Consider the following 20,101-nt stretch of genomic DNA (forward strand, 5'->3'; position numbering starts at 1 on the left):
ATGGTAGACAGCATTCTGAAGAGTGCACCGCTCCACCCCTGCTGGTGTGACCTTGTACACACTGTCAGGGCAGGATCACACTGTTAGGGGTGGTCCCCTGCCATTTCCAGTAGTACTGGAATGTCTGGCATTCTGGAGATACGTCAGTGGCCACCTAGTATTGTGGATTATTCCAGCGACAAATCCTGAATTACGGGCATACATCTAGTTTAGAGTTAAACCTTACAGACTTCTTTGCTTATTGTCTGATGGGCTGTGAGTGGAAACTTGCTGCTAGTGCTGCAGTTGTACTACTCACTGAGAATTTAGCACTGTAGGCAATTACTATAAACACTTGAATCCTATAAAATATTAAACCCGTGTTACAGCAAAAAATTGATTATCATGTTCCCTACACATTTGGCTATTATCGCTATTCATTACATGCATTGGACCTAAAATCTCACCCACTATGCAAAGAGACTATATTAGGCACTGAGTATTTCAAATATATCAGCAGAATTTATGTGATGAAGTTCACAGCATTAGGCTCTGGGACAAAAATGCAATTTCTGATTGAAACATCCATACTTGTTTCAACTGTAGTGAAAAGAAAAGAAAACCATGTGCTGTGGAAAAGCTGGCTATTTCTAGGCAGTTAGCTAATTACCCTTATAATTACCTTTCTGCTTAGAACAGATAACATTTTCTCATGGACAGGTTTTACGTTTTTATTGTAGCTTCCTTTAAGTACTGGCTCCTCACCCCACTGCATTTAATTCTATAAAAAGTGTCAGTTTTAATATGATTATCTAGGATTTTGGCAAAAGAGGACAAATAAAACTGAGCACGGAGCTAAACTTACATTAATTTTTTATGCCAAACCTCCTTTTACTTATTATTTGTTTCAAAGGACAAGCTAATTTAATATAATCAAAATATTTAAGAGTAGGTTTAATTAAATTAATGCTACCCATACTATATACATCTTTTACAGACACTTATAAAACCTTTTTTATGACACTGATCAGAATGATTATTACATTCAAAGATACGCAAAAATGTTATTGGTGGAAATAACCACCAATATTTAGCAAGTTAGCATGAAATATGATTAAAGAGATACCTAATTAATATGAACAACCACAATTAACAAGCTCTTTTTACATTAAATGGTTTACAAAAGTGAAGACCCGCAATATGAAGTTTCGGAATAAAGAAAGCAATGGGAGGCATAATATAGATAACAAAAAGGAGGACAATAAGGTTGACTGACAAATAAATAGAAAAAAAAACATTATCAAACCTACAAGGGCAACAGTGAGATGAAAGCACATCACCAGAGCAAAATGTTATTTATACAATCTCCTATAGAATGACATGATACATTATTGTAACAACTTTGTCTTGTTATTGCTGAGTTGGTTTTCTAGCATCATTTGCTTTTCTGTGACATCCAACATTTTACAGTAAAAGTAAGAGTTCTCCCATGATGTACACTTTATGGGTAAAGCAAGAGATGCCTTCGGTATTTCAGGATAATTGCCTTGCTTATTGACATAACCTACAACACTAGAGTTCCCTCATGACAAAACAATGCAGAGTGTTTAGAATAAAGCAGTGTCAACATATGCCTGCTATATATAGTTCATTGGTTTTAAAGGGACACTTTCCCCCATGAATCTTTTGCATGCAGACAAAGAAGAAAAATCAGCATAATAAAACAGTAAAATGAAGAGTGGACAGAACTACCTTTAAAAATATCATACATTACAAAGTTATGAGTGATCAGGCAAAGAAAATGGACTGTAGGTTTAGCATCAGGAACAAACAAATAGCAATATTCAGCAAAGAGGAAAAAAGTCTGATTCTTTCATCAGCGTTGAAGTACTTTAGCTACGGAACATATGAGGCAGATAACATGTACTGTGATAGCCATGTCATACAAAATATAACAAGAAAATTTTCAAAAAATTCAGCTGTAATTTTATAATGCAGTGGACTGGGATGGAAATCGCTTTTCAAGTTCCTCAACTATACAGCTCAAGTTGCCATTCTGCTGGCTGTGCTCAGCAACAGTTTCTGTAGTTGGCAGTTCGGATGCTGCAATTGGTTTAAGTTTGGATATGTGCTTGGGTAGAATGTGGTTTTTGTCTATTTGACTGTACATGTTGGCCACAGATTTTTCAATATCTGCTAAGTTGTGAATATTTTTGAGAATCCCTTTCAACTCCCTGTGAGGTGGTGGCTCAGGTGCTGTGGCCTGGGATGATACTGGTAGCTGTTTGGCAGGGGACTTAGTATGCTTTACAGGAGAAAGGTGCTGGGTACTTAGAGTAGATGAGGAGGAGAGGGCTAGAGAAATGGTAGGAAGAGATGGAGGTTGTGGTGGCAATGGAGGAGGAGTTGGAGGAGGAAGTGGCAGCAGGGGTGGTGGAGGAGGGGGAGTTCTGGGTGGATCTGGAATGCTTTCTGTTACTTCCACTTTGGTTTGAGCAGCCAGAAAACTTTGGCAAACTGGTCTCTTTATCCTAAAAGAAGGAGTTGGTGGTTTGTGAGTTGGTGGAGGAGAAAGTTCTTCAGGACAGTCATGATGAGTGATGATTACTGAAGGAACTGCAAGTGATTGAAATTCAACTACTTCAGTAGAAGGTGTCAAAGAGGAGAAAGGAGGAGAGCGATGGCATGGAGAAGCAAGCAGACATTCAGGAGACAACTCTAGCATGTTTTCTCCTTCTTCGTGGTAGTTGCTGTGTGTTGGTGAATGTGAACATTTCATATCAGAGAATTTCACTTGTTTCATTTCCTGCAAAGCCTGTTGCTCAAACTGTCTTGCCTTCTCTTTTACAGTTAACTTGGTGCCAATAATTTTTTTGAATATTGGACTGCTAATATCAACCCTGCTGTGCTGATTGTCAGTTCTTTCATTCTCTGCTTTGAGTCTTTCCTGTTGCCACTGAACTGGATCCATGATAATTGGCCTACTTAGAACATCAGACACATGTCTCCTAGTAATACGAATTGGTAATGTCCATGCACGGTGAATGCCTCCCAAAGGGGACCCCAAAAAGGCATCTTTCAAGGCTAATCTTCTAGGTGAAAGACTGTCTAAAATATCTTTCCTCTTCCGTAGCAATGAAGAGCTTGGAGAACCTTGAACAACACCTTCCATATACAAAGGATTCTGAGTTGTTAGTGGGTTCTCATCAGATAAAAATGTAATGTTACTTGCAGATTTGGGGAGATTATTGTTCAACGATCCATTGATATTAGACTGCTTGTGAGCCTCAATAGCACGTGAAGCAAAGCTGCTTATTACTCTTTGACGGTCTCCTTCTTCTAAGACTGACTTTTTTCCCCTGCTTTGTTGGAAATGGTAGAGAAGAAAAAGACTTGAAAGAAAAGAAGATAATCACATGTAAGGAAACATGCATGTATATAGATTTTTATGAGAAAAAATAAATTTATGATGTAAATTAATGCCATAGCATTACTTCTAACGTATTGTTATTCAAAATAAATATTTACAAAAGTCTACTGAGGCAAGACATTTACTTTTACATCTTCTCTAGATGAAAAGGATATGAAGAAAAGAGGAAGAAAACAAGCTTTGACCTACATAAATGAGTTCTAACCTTAACCACATAGCCTTTCTATCCTTGGAAACAATTACACTTTCCTTTTCAATTATTATTTCCCCTTATACAGTAATCTAAACAAACACTTGAATACATTTTTCCATACATCTTGTTAGTAACAGTTATGCTACACAACATTTATGCAACCTAAAATGGAAATATAATGTAGCTTGGACTACTGCTAATATTTCAAACTCTTAAACAAATTGTCAGAAACTGTTTCAAGTATCCTTCACTTGTCCTCTTCCAAATTACAGCTGCCTGAGGCCTGGAACTTACAAAAAATTTCCTGGGCTAGTGACAAGTTTAAGTCAACTTTGGATTTGGTTAGAAGTGGAGCTTAATCCCTGTAAAGGGGTGATTCCCCTTTTTTCACCAATAAGACCCAGCACTGGCTTTTAGACCTGGAAATGATGACATATTGAATTTTAAAATTGTAACTTTAGTAGAGCTTTTATGTTTCCCTGTATGTCTGGTGTAGATGAACCAATTGTAACTAATGGATGTACCTTTACAGATGCAGTGATACAAAAAATAGTCCTAATCCTTAAAAAAAATATATATTTCTAAAATAGTTTTTCTATAACACAAATTACATGTTCAGAATATCCATGTGTAGTGGGATACGATAGCTAAATTACTCAAAATCCTACCACCTTATAGTCCTAAATGTATATCAATTACAGCTATAGAACAGCTAAAGTAGTAATGACAACTACATGATAAAATAAAGTTGCCTATGAGTTCCTTTCTATTCCCCATTTTCAGTAACTCATAAATGTCTAATATTTTCAGCTTTCCAGTTGAAATTTTCCAGGCTTGGTCGCTACCCAAAGTAATTTTTTTTTTTTAAGTTTAAAAACACCTGACCCAGTTTTTCTTAATCGAAAAGAATAGTTTTTTTTTAATTCTAGCATGTGATTGTAGAGTCTACCCCAGCTTGAAGCACACTAGCTATTTGTCTAGGCAAGTCCCAATATTGTACAATGTTTAGTGAAAATGGCAGGACACAGTTCTAGGAGTGCTTAGTTCAATAGTTCTATATTCTGGAATGTCTTTCTCTCTCACACACACACACCTGCCACACACACAAAAAATGTCATGAACATTACGCTAAGGGAAATTTACCATGGCATAGTTAAACATTCCAAGGTGAGAAATCACTCAAAAATAGGGGAAAAGACATTTAAACAGTACTGAACGAGAGTAAAATAAGAAGCCACACAGACGCCCCTTTAAATATGTGGGCATAAAAGCTCAAAAATATATACATTTAGGAAATAAGGAAAGGTTATAATACAATTATTTTGTTTCTTGATTTGTCTGGAAGCTGATATACACGGAAAATCTATACTCTCTAAATCTATCTGTATACATGTTGACTGAACAGGAGTGGCAGACAGGAATCATTTCATGGGGTATAAGAACTACTCCCTTTACACACACAAGGGAGCACACTTTTTTCCAAAAGGACCTGGGGCATTAAATGAGGCTGACAAGCAGTGGAGAGTATGTGGCACCCCTGAAAAGGGCTACAGCAAAGAGGATACTCTCCCCAGTGCACGGAATAACACTGGTAAACAGAATGTATCTCAGAAACTACCACTTAGAGTAGGTCTACATTCCCAATAGTGTCAGTACTTAATGAGTATTTGATCATGGGGATTTGATATGGTATTTTACATCATTAACTTATTTTTAAACAATATGCCTTGACACATATTGGACAAGCTTCCTCAGTCATCTTAGTGATCACATGAATTTTCAAATGTAGAGACTGGAAAAATCAATGATTCCTGAAGTTAAATGAAGATCCACTTTGCTTCCAAATACAAAGCACATACAAGCTGATATATCCTTGATATATATATAAATGGATTATTCGAAAAGCTGCTTGATTGCTGAATTATTTTTATATGAAAACGCTAAAGAGTTATTTTATGATGAAACCTTAATATTTGTAGAACAATCTTTTGTCTCTTTGTTCCAACAAGAAACTGCATCAGATTGGTTTGAAGTCATATTTCTGCAAACTGGAGCAGTGATGGCTGCCTAAAAAGGAATTATGGGTAAAGGATGAAAAGGTTCTGACTGAATCTGAGCTTGAGAAACCTGCTTCCCTATCCATCTGTTTTAGGTATCTGAAGAGCACCAATCACCAAAGAATGTAGGTGCTGAGACTGGAGGTCCTTAGAAATAATACTATTCAAGTTCAGCAATTACAGTTCTGTATTTAATCGCTACTTGGTACAAAAGGAAAATGAAAGGAGATACACAAATCTTTCCACTTAAAAGTAAATGTCTTCCATGTAGTACACCATTGTAAAATAAAGGCTAATAATCAATGGCAATTAATTACAGTTTTAACATAAACTAAGTATAGAAGAATCAACTACTGTTTCTATTGGCTACAAATATTATGCATGATGAACTAAGTTTACTTACTGATGCCTATGTATCCAAAGATGGAGAAAGAATGGAAGTCATGAGACATAAGACAGATTTAAAACAAAAAGAAGTTTAGTTCCACTTAACTTTCCACAAAAACCAAATTAAGAAAATAAGACGTAAGGCAGCACTACAGAAAGAAAATGTTTGACAAAGGACAATTATGGAAAGACATGAAAAATAAAGACAATTTTTCAATTTTCTTAAATTTCCATTATTTGGTATTTAAGAAAATTGTTGGAGAGTCAAGGAATAATTGAGAAGAAAAAATAAAGTGATGCATAAGATTATAATACACTATAGCAATTTAAATGTAGTATTGCAATTCACCTGCAAGTTGAAAATGAGTTTACAATATTCTGCTATAATTTTTTTTCCTGAAAATTGATTTTCTGAGATAGATTGTTGCCTTTAGATTAAATATTGGGATTCAGTTAAACTTCACGGATTTTTGATAAACTTTTATTTAAATTTTATTGAAAAACATTCTCTCCTTAAAAATTATTAAGTGCATTGATTTACATTATTTTTCCATATCTCTGTCTTCTACTAGAGATTCCTTGATCAATATCTCAGTGTTGTGGAAATATTAATTGTCATTTTTCCAATGGGTTTTATATTATATATATATATATATATTCCATAGATGGTGCTTTATAGGGAAAAATCTGTATTTGCTAAATGTATACTTTTAGTTGAAGTGTTGTTACAAATCTGAGTAAGTGTGTCTCTAAATCAGAGGTGCAAGTATTCAGATTTGCATCTGCAACTCATTATGCCTATGCAAAACTTTGCAGTTTCAAATTTTGTCTACAAACACTAAGGCCTGGTCTTAGCCTGGCTGAAAGCACATCAATTAGATGGAGAATGCAGACTCATAAGGCTTCTAATGCCCATTTGTAACCAGTCCAATCCAACTGCTAGTAAAGTGAATTGCAGTCTTCCTGTTACTTTCACAGGAATTGGGTTAGACTTTAAGGAACCAGGGTCTTGATCCAGCCAGGGCCGGCTCCAGACCCCAGCGCGGCAAGCACGCGCGTGGGGCGGCCCTTTCCCGGGGGGGCGGCAGATTGGGCCGGCGGACCTGCCGCAGTCATGCCTCAAGCGGAGCCGCCGGACCTGCGAACCGTCCGCAGCTGCGGGAGGTCCAGCCGAGCCGCGCAACCAGCGGACCCTCTGCAGTCATGCCCGCGGGAGGTCCGCTGCTCCCGCGGCTCCGGGGCGCCTCCCGCGCATGACTGCTTGGGGCGGCCAAAAAGGTAGAGCCGCCCCTGGATCCAGCAAAGTACATCAGCATGGGTGTAATTATAAAGATGCGAGTAGTCCCACCTAGATCAAGACCTTTTAAATTCTGTGTGGGTACGTCTACACTACGGGATTATTCCGAATTTGCATAAACCGGTTTTGTAAAACAGAATTTATAAAATCAATTTATAAAATACCATTAGTCGGTGGTAGCATTAAATCCATGGTCCGTGGCTAGCGTCGATTTCTGGAGCGTTGCACTGTGGGTAGCTATTCCTAGCTATCCCATAGTTCCCGCAGCCTCCGCCCCTTGGAACTTCCGGTTGAGATCCCAGTGCCTGATGGGGCAAAAATCATTGTCGCGGGTGGTTCTGGGTAAATGTCGTCAGTCACTCCTTCGTCTGGGAAAGCAACGGCAGACAAGCATTTCGCGCCTTTTTCCCCTGGATTGCCTTGGCAGATGCCATAGCATGGCAATCATGGAGCTTGTTTTGCCGTTTGTGACTCTCACCGTATGTGTACTAGATGCCGCTCACAGAGGCGGTTCAGCAGCGCTACACAGAAGCATGCTTTTGCTTTTGCATGACAGCAGAGATGGCTACTAGCCATATTGCACCATCCAAACCCTTCCATAAATTGGAACTGAGGATGATCATGGCTACCAGTCCTTTTGTACCATTTGCTGCTAGTGCCCCTGGCCAATCAGCCAGGGGCGCAAAAGCCAAGATTGGTTACTAGCCATATTGCACCTTCCATCGTTTTGTACCATTAGCTGCTGTCATAAGTGCCCCTGGCCGATCAGCCAGGGGCGCAAAAGCAAAAATTTGGAATGACTCCCTGAGTCAATCCCTCCTTTTTGGTATCTAAAAATAGAATCAGTGCTGCCTAATATAGGCAAGTGTGCTAGAGAACCACCGTATCATAGAACCAGAGAGCACAGCTGCTCTGTGTCAGAGCCTGCAGAAATTATTATCTGTATGCTATTCACAGGGGGTGCTCCTGTAACAACCCCACCTGTTGATTCCGTTCTTCCCCCAGCCTTTCTTGGCTACCGTAGCATTGTCCCCCCACTTGTGTGATGAATTAATAAAGAATGCAGGAATAAGACACACTGACTTGTTAGTGAGAAATGAGTGGAAGGCAGCCTCCAGCTGCTATGATAGTCCAGACAGGACATTAAGCAGTGTGTAGGAGAGAAGCCCAGCATCCCACTGCTAGTCCAGGGGCAACTGAATCTTTTCTTTACACATGAAGGGTGGGGGCTGATGGAGCTCAGCCCCCTGTTGCTATGATGAGGATGGTTACCAGCCATATTGCACCATCCATCCACCAGAAAAAATTAGGGCCAATAGGCTGATGACGAGGACGGTTACCAGTCCTTTTGTACCATCAGCTGAGGCTGATGATGAGGATGGATTTCCAGCTTTTTTTACGATCAGCTTATGCTGATGATGAGGATGGATTTCCATCGTATTGTACCACAAGCCGCCCATGGCGGGGGGGGAGCAAGGATGTTGGTGTTGAGTGCTGCACTATCGCGTCTATCTGCAGCATTCAGTAAAGATAGGGTGACATGTAAAAGAGTCAGAGGATTGTTTTACCTTTCGCTTCTGGGGTGGGTGGGGGTGGGTGAGTAGATTGCCAAGCTATGCCCTGACCATGGACACTGTGTTTGACCCTAGAAGCATTTGGAGCTCAGCCAAGAATGCAAATAATTTTCGGAGGCTGCAGGAACTGTGGGATAGCTTCAGTCCTCCAGTCCATGCGCATCCATTTGATTCTTTGGCTTTCCGTTACGCTTGTCACGCTGCAGTGCGCTGAGTCCCTGCTATGGCGTCTGTCTGGAGATTTTAAAAAAAGGATTCTGAATTTCATCTTCTGTAACGGAGCGCTGATAGAACGGATTTGCCTGCCCTTACAGCGATCACATCCGCATGGTCCATGCGGGAGCTCTTTTATTTTGATTTCGGACTGCATCGCCACCTGTGCTGATCGGAGCTCCACGCTGGGCAAACAGGAAATATTCAAAAGTTCGCGGGGCTTTTCCTGTTTACCTGACCACTGCATCCAAGTTCAGATTGCGGTCCAGAGCGGTCACTGGTGCACTGTGGGATAGCTCCCGGAGGCCAATACCGTCGATCAGCGTCCACACTAACCCTAATCCGATATGTTAATACCGATACTAGCGTTACTCCTCTCGTTAGGGAGGAGTACAGAAACCGGTTTAAAGAGCCATTAAAATCGATATAAGGTGCCTCCTAGTGTGGACGGTTTTGGCGTTAAATCGGTTTTACGCTCCTAAAACCGATTTAAACGCCTAGTGTAGACCAGGCCTGTGTGTTGTATTTCTGTGAAATATACTTTTCTTCCAGCTACCCAAACAGTAACAATTCATAGGCATAAAATACCATGAGGGTGGAAAAATCAGTGGTTAAATTTTGGAAGAGAAGCTACTCCTGCTTCAAAGAGTAATGCAAAGGTTCTCTATTCACAAAGAGAAATTCAACCCAAAACATTTGGAAAATCAGACACTGTCTTTAAATAATCAAAGCTTAAAACATACTATATCAATGATTTCTTTGCCCTGCGATAGTAAAATTTCTATAAACTCAAATATATATATGAACTCTCTGATCAAGGGGAAAAAAATGACTTCAAAATAGAACAAAAATCAACCAACACTAGATAGCACCCCCCCAATACTTTATGAAGTCTGTTCTTTTTAGTGTTGTCATCTTAATGTTATTCTTTTAAAATAATACACAAGTAATACATATTTTCTGACATTAACCTATAAGCAAAAATATTGTACGTGTAAATATCTCCTGTACTATACTTTTATGGTCTGTTCATACTGTGTTGATTTCTGCTTGGAGTCCCTTGACTACAATTAAGTTACATCAGTGCATGAGTACAATTCACCCTTTCTTAGTAATTTAATGTCTTAATAGAACAATGACTTTGGTCATATCATACTGTTAGAAAAGAAGACCCAAGACACATTCCAGCTACAAATATGTTACCAACATATAATGGTAAAAAGATGCTTTCCTTTAACTACTATTTTTTTTACAATCTATTTTATTGACCCATTGTGTTTATTTTCAACATTTAAATTACTGCAGATTTACAAAGAAAAAAACTTTAGCCAATGGAATATTTCTTACTGAGATGTCTATCAAATGGGTTTTGTGATTGAGTTTTATAAAGTATATTCAGCAGGCAGCTTGGAAGTAATAATATTCTGGGCCAAGTTCTCAAGTGTGCTAGAGCTGCATTTAGTACATCTGTGAAGTAAAGGCTTTCTGCCAACTTTCAATCCCCCTAACTTTGATGCAAACTAGAGCAGCCTCAGGACTATTTTAATTTGCTTTAGCACCTATGGGCTGTTGTGCTGGCCTCAAAACACTGAAGTGCAGTGTGCTCTAGCAATGCATAATGAGCAGCTTTGCACTTTATACTTAGACACCTTTTACTTCCTCTGGAGATTCCCCAGACAAGGAGAAATCCCAGCTGACTGCCCCATATTCTGTCCCTTTTGTGCCACTATAGCACAACTGAGTCTCCATCTCCAGCCCTCTTACTTATTTTCTTGATTTTTAAGAAGCTCAAGTTGTTTGTGGAATATACCCTCATCAAGAAAAGTCTATTCAATTATGTTGTAATAAATGACATTTCTGAAATATGACTTATGGCTTGGTTCACTAAAAATTGTAATGATGAATTACAATGAATACTTACATGGTGCTGTCACCGAGTTCTTCATAGAGATTATTGGCAGCGCTACTTGATGGTTTGCCGGCTGGTAAGGCCATCTGGATTCTTGCTGTCTTTGCACATTCAGCTTGCCGCCTTTGGTAAATTGTGCAGAGAGGGAAAAAATATGTGTTAGAAATAATCTATAGCTTACATGGGCTGACATACAGTAGTCAGATGGTAGTTCCTCAAACATTATTGGTTTTGTATTCAAAGAAAAGTAATCATGTGAGCAATTTGTTTCAGCTTTGTATCACTCCATGGCTTGCTCTTTCATTATGGAATTCCAGAGCTCTAAAATGCATCTAAATACTATCATCCACTTTTAAATAATTGCCAAACCACCTGATCATCATGAAATAATAAGACATTCATTAGCAATTACATTTAATTGAGTAAGAGGTCAATTAAGCTTTAACAATATTTGTTTTCATCAAGTGGTATGTGGTGAACTGGCTGTTTTGGCAAAGTCCTTCATTTATTGATGTCACATTTAAATTTAAACATTTGTAAAGTTTAATTTTTATGAATTGTAACACCTTCATCAGCATAAGAGCTGGTCAACAATTTCCCATTTGAATGATTTTTCCAAATGCCCTTTTTGTAAAATCAAAATTTTCTGCATGAAAATTTCAGTTTTGTTGAAAAATGTTGATTGTCTATCAGGAAAATTGAAATGATGGCCACCTGGAAAGCTCTTGTTAATTTTGCCTTCTGTCTGCAAGCAGAAAGTGAAAGTAACAAGAGCCTTCCAGGCAGCTGCAGAGACTGAGCACCATAGCTCTGGGTGAGAGGAGAGGCAAGGAGGATGAACTCCAGGGAGGCAAAGAACCAGGGAAGAAAATTAAATTGACAAGAGTCTTCTAGGTGGGCAGCTGACAAGCCTGAAAATTATCATTTTGGATGTCCTGAAACCAAATTTTTCAGGAAATCTCTTTCTGCAAAAATATTTAATTTTTTTTAGGGGAAAAAAACCAAATTTTTCACAGGAATGGACATCCTTTTTTTGGCCAACTCTAGTCAACACGTAGACCATAAAGTCAAGCCCTCTAGTTCATTTGTAGGGGTGAGACAGAGCAAATAATTACCAAGTAACTGGTAACAGGACTGAGAGAAATTTAATTCAGAATAGAGTACAGTAGGCTCTACCTTGATTTTCAAAATAAATCATGATTATTATTATTCACATTTATATTATGGTATGCCTGGAGCTAAGATATCATTTATTGAAGTTCTAAAATCAATTCAAAATAGGGAAGTAAAACTGGTTCATTATAAAATTTTATTGTGTTATATGAATATATATATATATTTGGCTGAAAAGATTTGGATGGTAACTAGAGTTACCAAGCTCTTACTCTTTAACCTTCCTCCCTGCATCCCCCAAATTAACAATACTGAAGTCTGAAATTCTCAGACCCTGGATTGCTCTGGCATTACCCAATAATTGTTTCTTCTGAAGAACTAACCTCATTTCCCCTTTAGAATGCTAGTTTTAAATAATGATATTCATAACCAGGTATTTCTGGGATATGCACTATCCATAGTATATAACCATTACTGATATCGGGCTAAATTAGCCCAGATATAATTCTATTTAATTGAATTGAGTTACTCCAGGGATTAATTTGGTTTACTGACTTCATGTTTCAATGAACATTTATTTCCTGGGTCAATAAATCATGATGTTCACCTCAACAGAAGTCAATATCTGCTAATGACATCTCTTAAACATTAAAAGGCCACACAAAGCCATGGAACCGATGGATTCTGTACTATAATCCTATTTTAAGGCTATACCACTTCAAAATCTTGGTAAAGAACAATCACCCAATGATTACAAAATTACACAAAGATACAGAAATATAAACAGCACAGGATAGGATCCTCCTGCTCTATCCTGTGCTCTATATAAGTGACAGACCCTGGTTGTCGGCGGGTGGCCCTTAGCCATATGCTCCTTAACTAAGGCTCTAGAGCAGACTCATTAATTTCTTGGTGCCATTAGATGGGATAGAACACCACACCCAGGACGTGTGTGGGTTACATAAGCAAAGCCTTCACATTTTATTGTGTTTTCTTCAGCATATCGGTCCACATTTCCAAATTCAAATTAAGTTAATAAAATAAATGATGTAAAAAGCAAGTGGTTCAGTTAACACACAAAAAAATCAAGTTTATTGGCATATATACATATATAGATAGATATGTGGGGGGTGTTTTCAGTTTAATATAAACTATTTTTTAATATCAAGCTATTATTTATTTAGTATGTATGTGTCACATACATGGTATTTCAGCGTTTCACCTTGTTACTTGGATTCCCTAGCTAGGCAGAGCCTGTGAAAAATGTTAAGAGAACATTCAGTTCAGCAGCCTGTGAGTTGGCAAGAGTAAGTCCCTTTGGTATCATAATTTTCAGGATCAAAGTGAAAAGAACAGAGGCAGGCACCATCTTACTGGCTTCCCCTTCCTGGCAATTTGGCTCCTGGAGTAGAAGGGACAGCTGGCGTAAACATACTGTGGCTTCTTAGAAGCACCTATAGAATTGGTTCTCACCAGAATTAACCTTGACTTGAGTCATGAATGAAATAAGGGATGATGTTGTGCCTCCATGTCCCACACAGCCCCAACAGAAAATTCTTCACAGAGAAAAAGAGAGATTGTTGTTGTGGAAGCACTATTTCACCTTCAGTATGGGCCTAAGACCCCCTCCATGTGCTTTAGTGAAGTAGACACTCAGAGCATACCATTGATTTACCAAACCTGCTATCTCGGCTATGACCCTGGCCAACACCTGATCTTTTATAAGATGGCATCCCATCTTTAAACCTGTGCATAAAATGTACCTCGTTAATTGTATAATGCTGTTCAATGGGGAAAAAATCCTTTCTTCTCTCTGCAGGCAAACAGCATGACCATTTGATTGCCTTATTTTAGCATATAACTGAATGTTTTATTAAATGGTCATAAAATTAACAAGTTTCTTTTTAAATATCAGGTAGCAATGCATTCTACAGTTTGACTATATGAAGTATTTCCTTTCACTGGCAATACATTTACTTCCCTTAAATTTCAAATGGCCTTTGTTCTTGTATAATGATAAAAAGTAGATATTGATCGGATATCATTATTCTTAAACAAAGTGTAAGAAGCAAATCTAAAAGTAAATACTTACTCTTTAAATCTGTTGTCATGCAAGAGAGAGAGAGAAAGTTATGTTAGAAGGGTTCCATTTATAACAACAATTATCTGAAACAGTGAACTTTATATTAATAATAAACTAAGAGTGACAATCATTTTACATGTTAAATTGCAAAATTAATGACATATTTAAGAACCATTATGTTTCAGTAACTGAAAATCATTCAGTTCCTTTTGTGATTGTGAGACTGTTATAAAACTATCATCCATAAAACATGAATTACAAGGGGACAAATTAGTTAAGGGCTACACTGAATCTGAAAAAAAAACATTGATTAAAGATGTGGATTTTGAAGTATGAATTAGGATTTTTACAAGTGGAATATTACAGATGAATTATTTTTTATAATTTCCTCCTCATTTTAACATGGCATATATTAAATAAACAGTCCTTCATAGTAAAGCACAATTACATTTTGGCTTCTATGTGGAATATGCCACCCTTATTATGATTAATTCATACTATATTTTTCATAATTCGCTTTTTGGTTTGTCTTAGATAGCGAATTTCAAAGCATCACTTAAAAGAAAATAATAGTGATAATCTATTAGATTATTTACAAGCAATACATACAGTCAGTCAGCTGTGCTTTAACAGTGATAATTTCACATTAAAAGTAAGCAATGTAAAACTCATGTAGTTTAACTTTTATTTTTTTTTTAAATGTAATAAGTAAAATTAATTATTTGGATGTTAGTTGATCATTGAGCTGGAAAGTATTGAAAAACTACCTACTACACACAAAAGAGTTTTAATATCAAGCAAGTCTTAATGTTTCCATTATATGTGCACTGAGTGTGACAGTTACATTTATTCAGCTACAATCTTTGCACTAAGTGGCAAAATTGAGCAGCTAGTTTGCCAGAAATGTTATCGAGAGATTATATTAAAGCAGCTTTGAAAAAGGGGAGCTAAGGAGTAAGACAAAAATGAAATTATTTTCTAAACAATTCAATATAATATAAGGTTTATATTAAGATGGAAATCAATTATATTGTCTTCAGTCTAAATGAATTCTATTGATTTATTTTTCATAATACTAATAATTTATTTGTGGTGGTTCGATATAAAGTCCAACTCTACATGATACCTGTAGACAAAAAATTGTGATTTTAGACGGACTAAATAGATTCCTTAAAGCAGCCTGATGTATTTGGAACCTGATTCTGTTCCAATGCATGTCAAGGGGAATTTTGCAATTTGCTTTTCCTTCCTTGAAAGAAATCACACAGTAGTCACATTGCAAACTAATGAGAATCTTTGTTTGGTAAAAATTTACTGCATGCAAATTTTAAACACAGTATGACTCAAGAAACATGGGAGACCTAATCCAACATAGGGATATATTTTCTGGAAGCATATTCTGAGGTGCAGGCCTCTCAAAGGCATATTTTGCCTGGAAGGGGAATGGTTAAACCCTGCTTGGGGAGAGGAGTGTGGATAGGAAACCTGGAGGATGTGCTTATTCAGCACATAGTCCCCATTCAATCCTGATAGAGGGCTCCAGTTATCCTTTAGTGTTTATCCTCCCTAGGTAAAGCCCCTGGCTAGTGCAGGAGCTAATTAAACTCATGGCCTTTCAGACTCTTTTTGGAAGATTAGTCTCTAAAAAAAACCTAGTAAAATGCAGATATAAATGTTAGTCAAACAAATATCAGCCATTTAAAAATAGCTATAAAACAGTTACTTCTCTTATGTGACTATTAAGCATGCCTTCAGGCATACTAGTGTTCTTTCATGCAGTGATGTCTCCTTAAAAGATTAAGTAAATTTGATTTATAACACAAACCACCAGAATGCTGATCATCCCTATCTCTAGGAAATATTCTAACTCAGCTATTAAAAATGCCAAAATACAAGTACTCCATTTTTAAAGAGAATTGTTACTCAACTTACACTACTAAAACATAAGATTGCATTTGATTTTAATATCTGGAGCCCAAAGTGGTATCCACATACAATATATAATGGATACAGACAGATATACAGTCAAATTTAGCCTTATCATAAGTACAACTAAATTTATGTCACTGTAGTTGCAGTTGCTTATGACAGGGCATTGACAAACAGTACTGTGTTCTATCCCAGTTACCATGTAGGAAGGAACAGCACTGATGAGCCTAAAATCTCACCTGGTAAATTACACCATATTGTAGACCTGCAATAATATTCATATTCCAGTGATCTATTATAATACATGCACATTGGTTTCTTTATATTCTTTCACCCAGTGATACATGGCCTCAAGTTGAGGTCTGCAAAGGCACTGGTACTTAATCACCCCAATATAAAAGATAGGGATCTGATGTCGGAGCATCCTCTGTAAGAACTTCTGAGCTCTGGAAAGCCCTCCCACGCTTGGTTCTAAGTAGCTGAGATTTGTGGAGTAATAGGGCATGCTGCAGGGCCCATTTGCTTTACCTGGCCTTTGAAGAGAAGGAGAGAGATTGAGGTATAGGCTGATGTATGGAGGTGCTAGTATTTCCATTAGGAAATGTCATATATGGTCTCAATTTCCTGCTGAGTATATGTATTAATGAGAAAACCTCAAATTGTTGGGTCAGATGAGCACCCAAAAGTTGAGATGTTTATCCATTTGTTAGCCAAACTATTTAAAATTCTTTACTCCATTAAGTGTAACAAGAAATTTAAAGCAAATTAAATTCTCATGAGATTTCTGCCTATTTAAAAAAGCTAGAATACAACAAGAACAACCTTTCTACAGTATGTTTTGATGCTTGAACTTCAGTCCCAGCTGGAATCAAGTAGTTCACAGGTATGAAAAAATAAAAAATAATAATTGCCTCATATTTTAGAGCCACAATAAAATTTTGGGTTATCTCATTTTCCCTGCAATATAAATGTTGAATCTCGATTCATATACTGAGCTACCAATAGTTTGGGCATATATCAGGGTTTCTCAAACAGGGGTCGCCGCTTGTGTAGGAAAAGCCCCTGGCGGGCAGGCAGGGCCGGTGTGTTTACCTGCCCCATCCACAGGTCCAGCCGATCACGGCTCCCATTGGCCCGGAGCAGCGATCGGCTGGAACTGTGGACGGGGCAGGTAAACACACTGGCCCAGCCCACCAGGCACTTTCCCTACACAAGCAGCAACCCGTTTGAGAAACCCTGGCATATATGGACTCAGAGTTCTGGCTGAAGCATGATAAAGAGAAAGCTAGATAAGAAATTCAGATTGCAATCCTGTTCACATGTTTGATATTTGGATTCAGGATTTTGGTTTCACTTCATCTATAATCTGAAATAATTACTCCATCATATACATATAATATAAAAAAATACATATATACATAAAGACATGATGAGGAGTCAAACATTAAAAATAACCAGACTGTAGATTGGCTATGTGGACAGCTTTCAAAGCAGACCAGGGCTATCAACTGTAGTTCCCCATGTAGTAAGTGTATAGATTATTAGAAAGAATTTTCAATGACAAAGAAATGTGGAGTACTTACTGTCTGTAGCTGACCATAACGATTAAAATAGCAGGCATGCAGCAAAGGATGATTATGACAGCCAAAGCAAGCAATGCCCCTTCTGTGTAGCCTACAGCTTGTGCCTGCTTCTTAACATTGGCCACCACGTCCGGGGTGCGGATTTCCAGAATACGTCCTCCTTGTCCAAGGTATGGCTGAAATTCTTTATTGATATCCAGAAGTTTTCCATCCAAGAACCTTCAATATTACAAAACAGAACTATTACAGCAGACCTAGTTAATTCTGTTCTGACTACTAGTTCACTGAGTTAATAACTATATGTTCTGTATATAGTGCTATAATATATACCTCATCTTTATGTACTTACGAATCTTACTATTCTTTCATAACCCCTTTTTCAGTTTTATCATTGATGTATTTAATATTGATCTCCCCTAGAGACTGATACCTTGATGTGTTGGGGTCACTTGTCTCCATGACCCCAAGAGCTACTTCAATGGGAGTTAGAGTTAAACAAACATGACAGATTGAAGGACAGAGACCAGGCAAAAAAAATTTTTTTTTTAAAAATCAGTCTTTTGGTCCTCCTGGTTGAGTGTTGAGCAGGAAGTTGATTTAACCTCATACAATACTTTTGTTTTGGAAACAGTAGAACAAATAAAATGCCAAATACAGATCCTTGGATAAGTGGATAGCCCTCAAATGGACAGCATGATGGATATCAGCCAAAAACAGCTATGAAAGGACACTGTTGCCCTGAAGAACTGAGTGTTCCAGGCTCATTCCAAACTTTGTGTGGGGTTTTGGAATGTGAGGACTATGTTAGCATCAGAAAGTCAGCCCAAATCATCAAAGAAATGGAAAATTATAACACAGAACTCAGGTAGCCAGATGCAGATATAATCAAAATGACTGCCTAGGAAGGAGTACTGCGGAAAGGGATCTGGGGGTCATAGTGGATCACAAGCTAACTATAAGTCAACAGTGTAACGCTGCTGGAAAAAAAGCAAACATCATTCTGGGATATGTTAGCAGGAGTATTAAGCAAAACACAAGAAGTAAGGCTGATACTGCAGTCTGCCCCAGGACGTGGGGCTAGACAATGACTGGCAGTAGCCATATACTGAGGCAAGGTGGGGATAGAGGGTGGGGGTTCCCTGGGGAGGGGAGACCCTGAGAGAAAGGGGTTACTGCCAGGGGGCAGCACCCCAGGAAAAAGGCCATCGGGTCCATGGAGGGACATGGGGACCAGAGGACAGGTGGATCACCGGCCTGCAGAGGGCACTCCAGAGCTGAATCGAGCTAATTCCCGAAAACGACCAGCAGGAGGCGCTGCAGGGGTGAGTCAGGCCGTCTACATACCCATGAAATCCAGATGGAGGAAGAGAAGGAGTTGCATTGATCTTGAATGTTGATGGACAAAGAGCAATTTTACACTGGTAATCAGTTAATGGCAAAATTATACAGGCAAGATTTCAGACACTGTCATTCAACGTTATATCCTACTGAATGAATATGACAAGGTTGATCAGGCTACTTGTTATTATATTCTGCAGGACTTCATCAGCAAAGTCCTACGACATATTTTGGGCAATATGAATGCTATGGTGGGGATAGACAATCATGGCATAATGGCACACATGGAACTGGCTTCCATCAAAATGGTGGCAAATGTGTTCTTGAATTATGTGAGTTGAATCAGATTATTAAAGGGACACTCTTTCCTCATAACGAGAGCCATAAAACAACATGGATCTCCCCTGACAGCATTACTAAAAATAAAATAGATCATTTTTGTACATACAATGTTCTAATCATCACTTCAAGATGTCTGCATATACAACAGAGCATACATAGGCAGTGATCATCAACCATGTATTGCCATCATGAAAATGAAATTGAGGAAACTACGAGTAAAGACAATTATAAGAAAGATTAACATAATTAAGCTTGGGGATGAACAAATAAGGAATGTTTCTGAATTACAGCTTTCAAACAAGCTTTCAAATATGGCAGAAACAGTGTTTAAATGATAAAGAAGTGGCATGTGAAGCCATTAGCAAATCATATATCATTCTTGAATCTAGCAAAGTTAGGAAGGAATAGTGGACTATCAAGACCACGTGGGATGTTATTGCATAAAGAAAACAAGCTAATTTAAATCTACTCAATGCCTTACAACCAAAGTAAGGTAAACAATGAAAAGAGGAATATAGAGATAAAGAAGTAAAAAAAGATCAGCCAGAAAAAGCATCTCTCAATAGATAGGCCCTGGAAACAGAAATGGCAGCAATGAAGGAACACATGAGAACACTTTATCAAACCACTATATGACTTGCTGGAGACTTTAGCCACAGGGAAGGTCCAATGAA

At 38.0% G+C, this 20,101-nt stretch overlaps 1 protein-coding gene across 22 annotated transcripts in view; it reads right to left on the reverse strand.

The window, feature by feature from the left end:
- PCDH15 (protocadherin related 15) overlaps positions 1-20,101 on the reverse strand; it is a 790,091-nt gene that overhangs the window by 17,355 nt on the left and 752,635 nt on the right. For 20 of the 22 annotated variants that reach the window (XM_039547275.1, XM_039547278.1, XM_039547285.1 and 17 more), the window contains 3 exons: positions 17,748-17,966; positions 14,245-14,253; positions 11,052-11,162 (listed from right to left, as the gene is read on the reverse strand). In XM_039547275.1, coding sequence (XP_039403209.1) covers positions 11,052-11,162; positions 14,245-14,253; positions 17,748-17,966 — 339 coding nt within the window. The remainder of the gene's footprint in view (positions 1-11,051; positions 11,163-14,244; positions 14,254-17,747; positions 17,967-20,101) is intronic. The other 2 variants (XM_039547294.1, XM_039547276.1) reach the window with 1 other exon arrangement.

This window comes from Mauremys reevesii, linkage group 7, assembly GCF_016161935.1.
Source record: "Mauremys reevesii isolate NIE-2019 linkage group 7, ASM1616193v1, whole genome shotgun sequence".
Taxonomy (NCBI): Eukaryota; Metazoa; Chordata; order Testudines; family Geoemydidae; genus Mauremys; species Mauremys reevesii.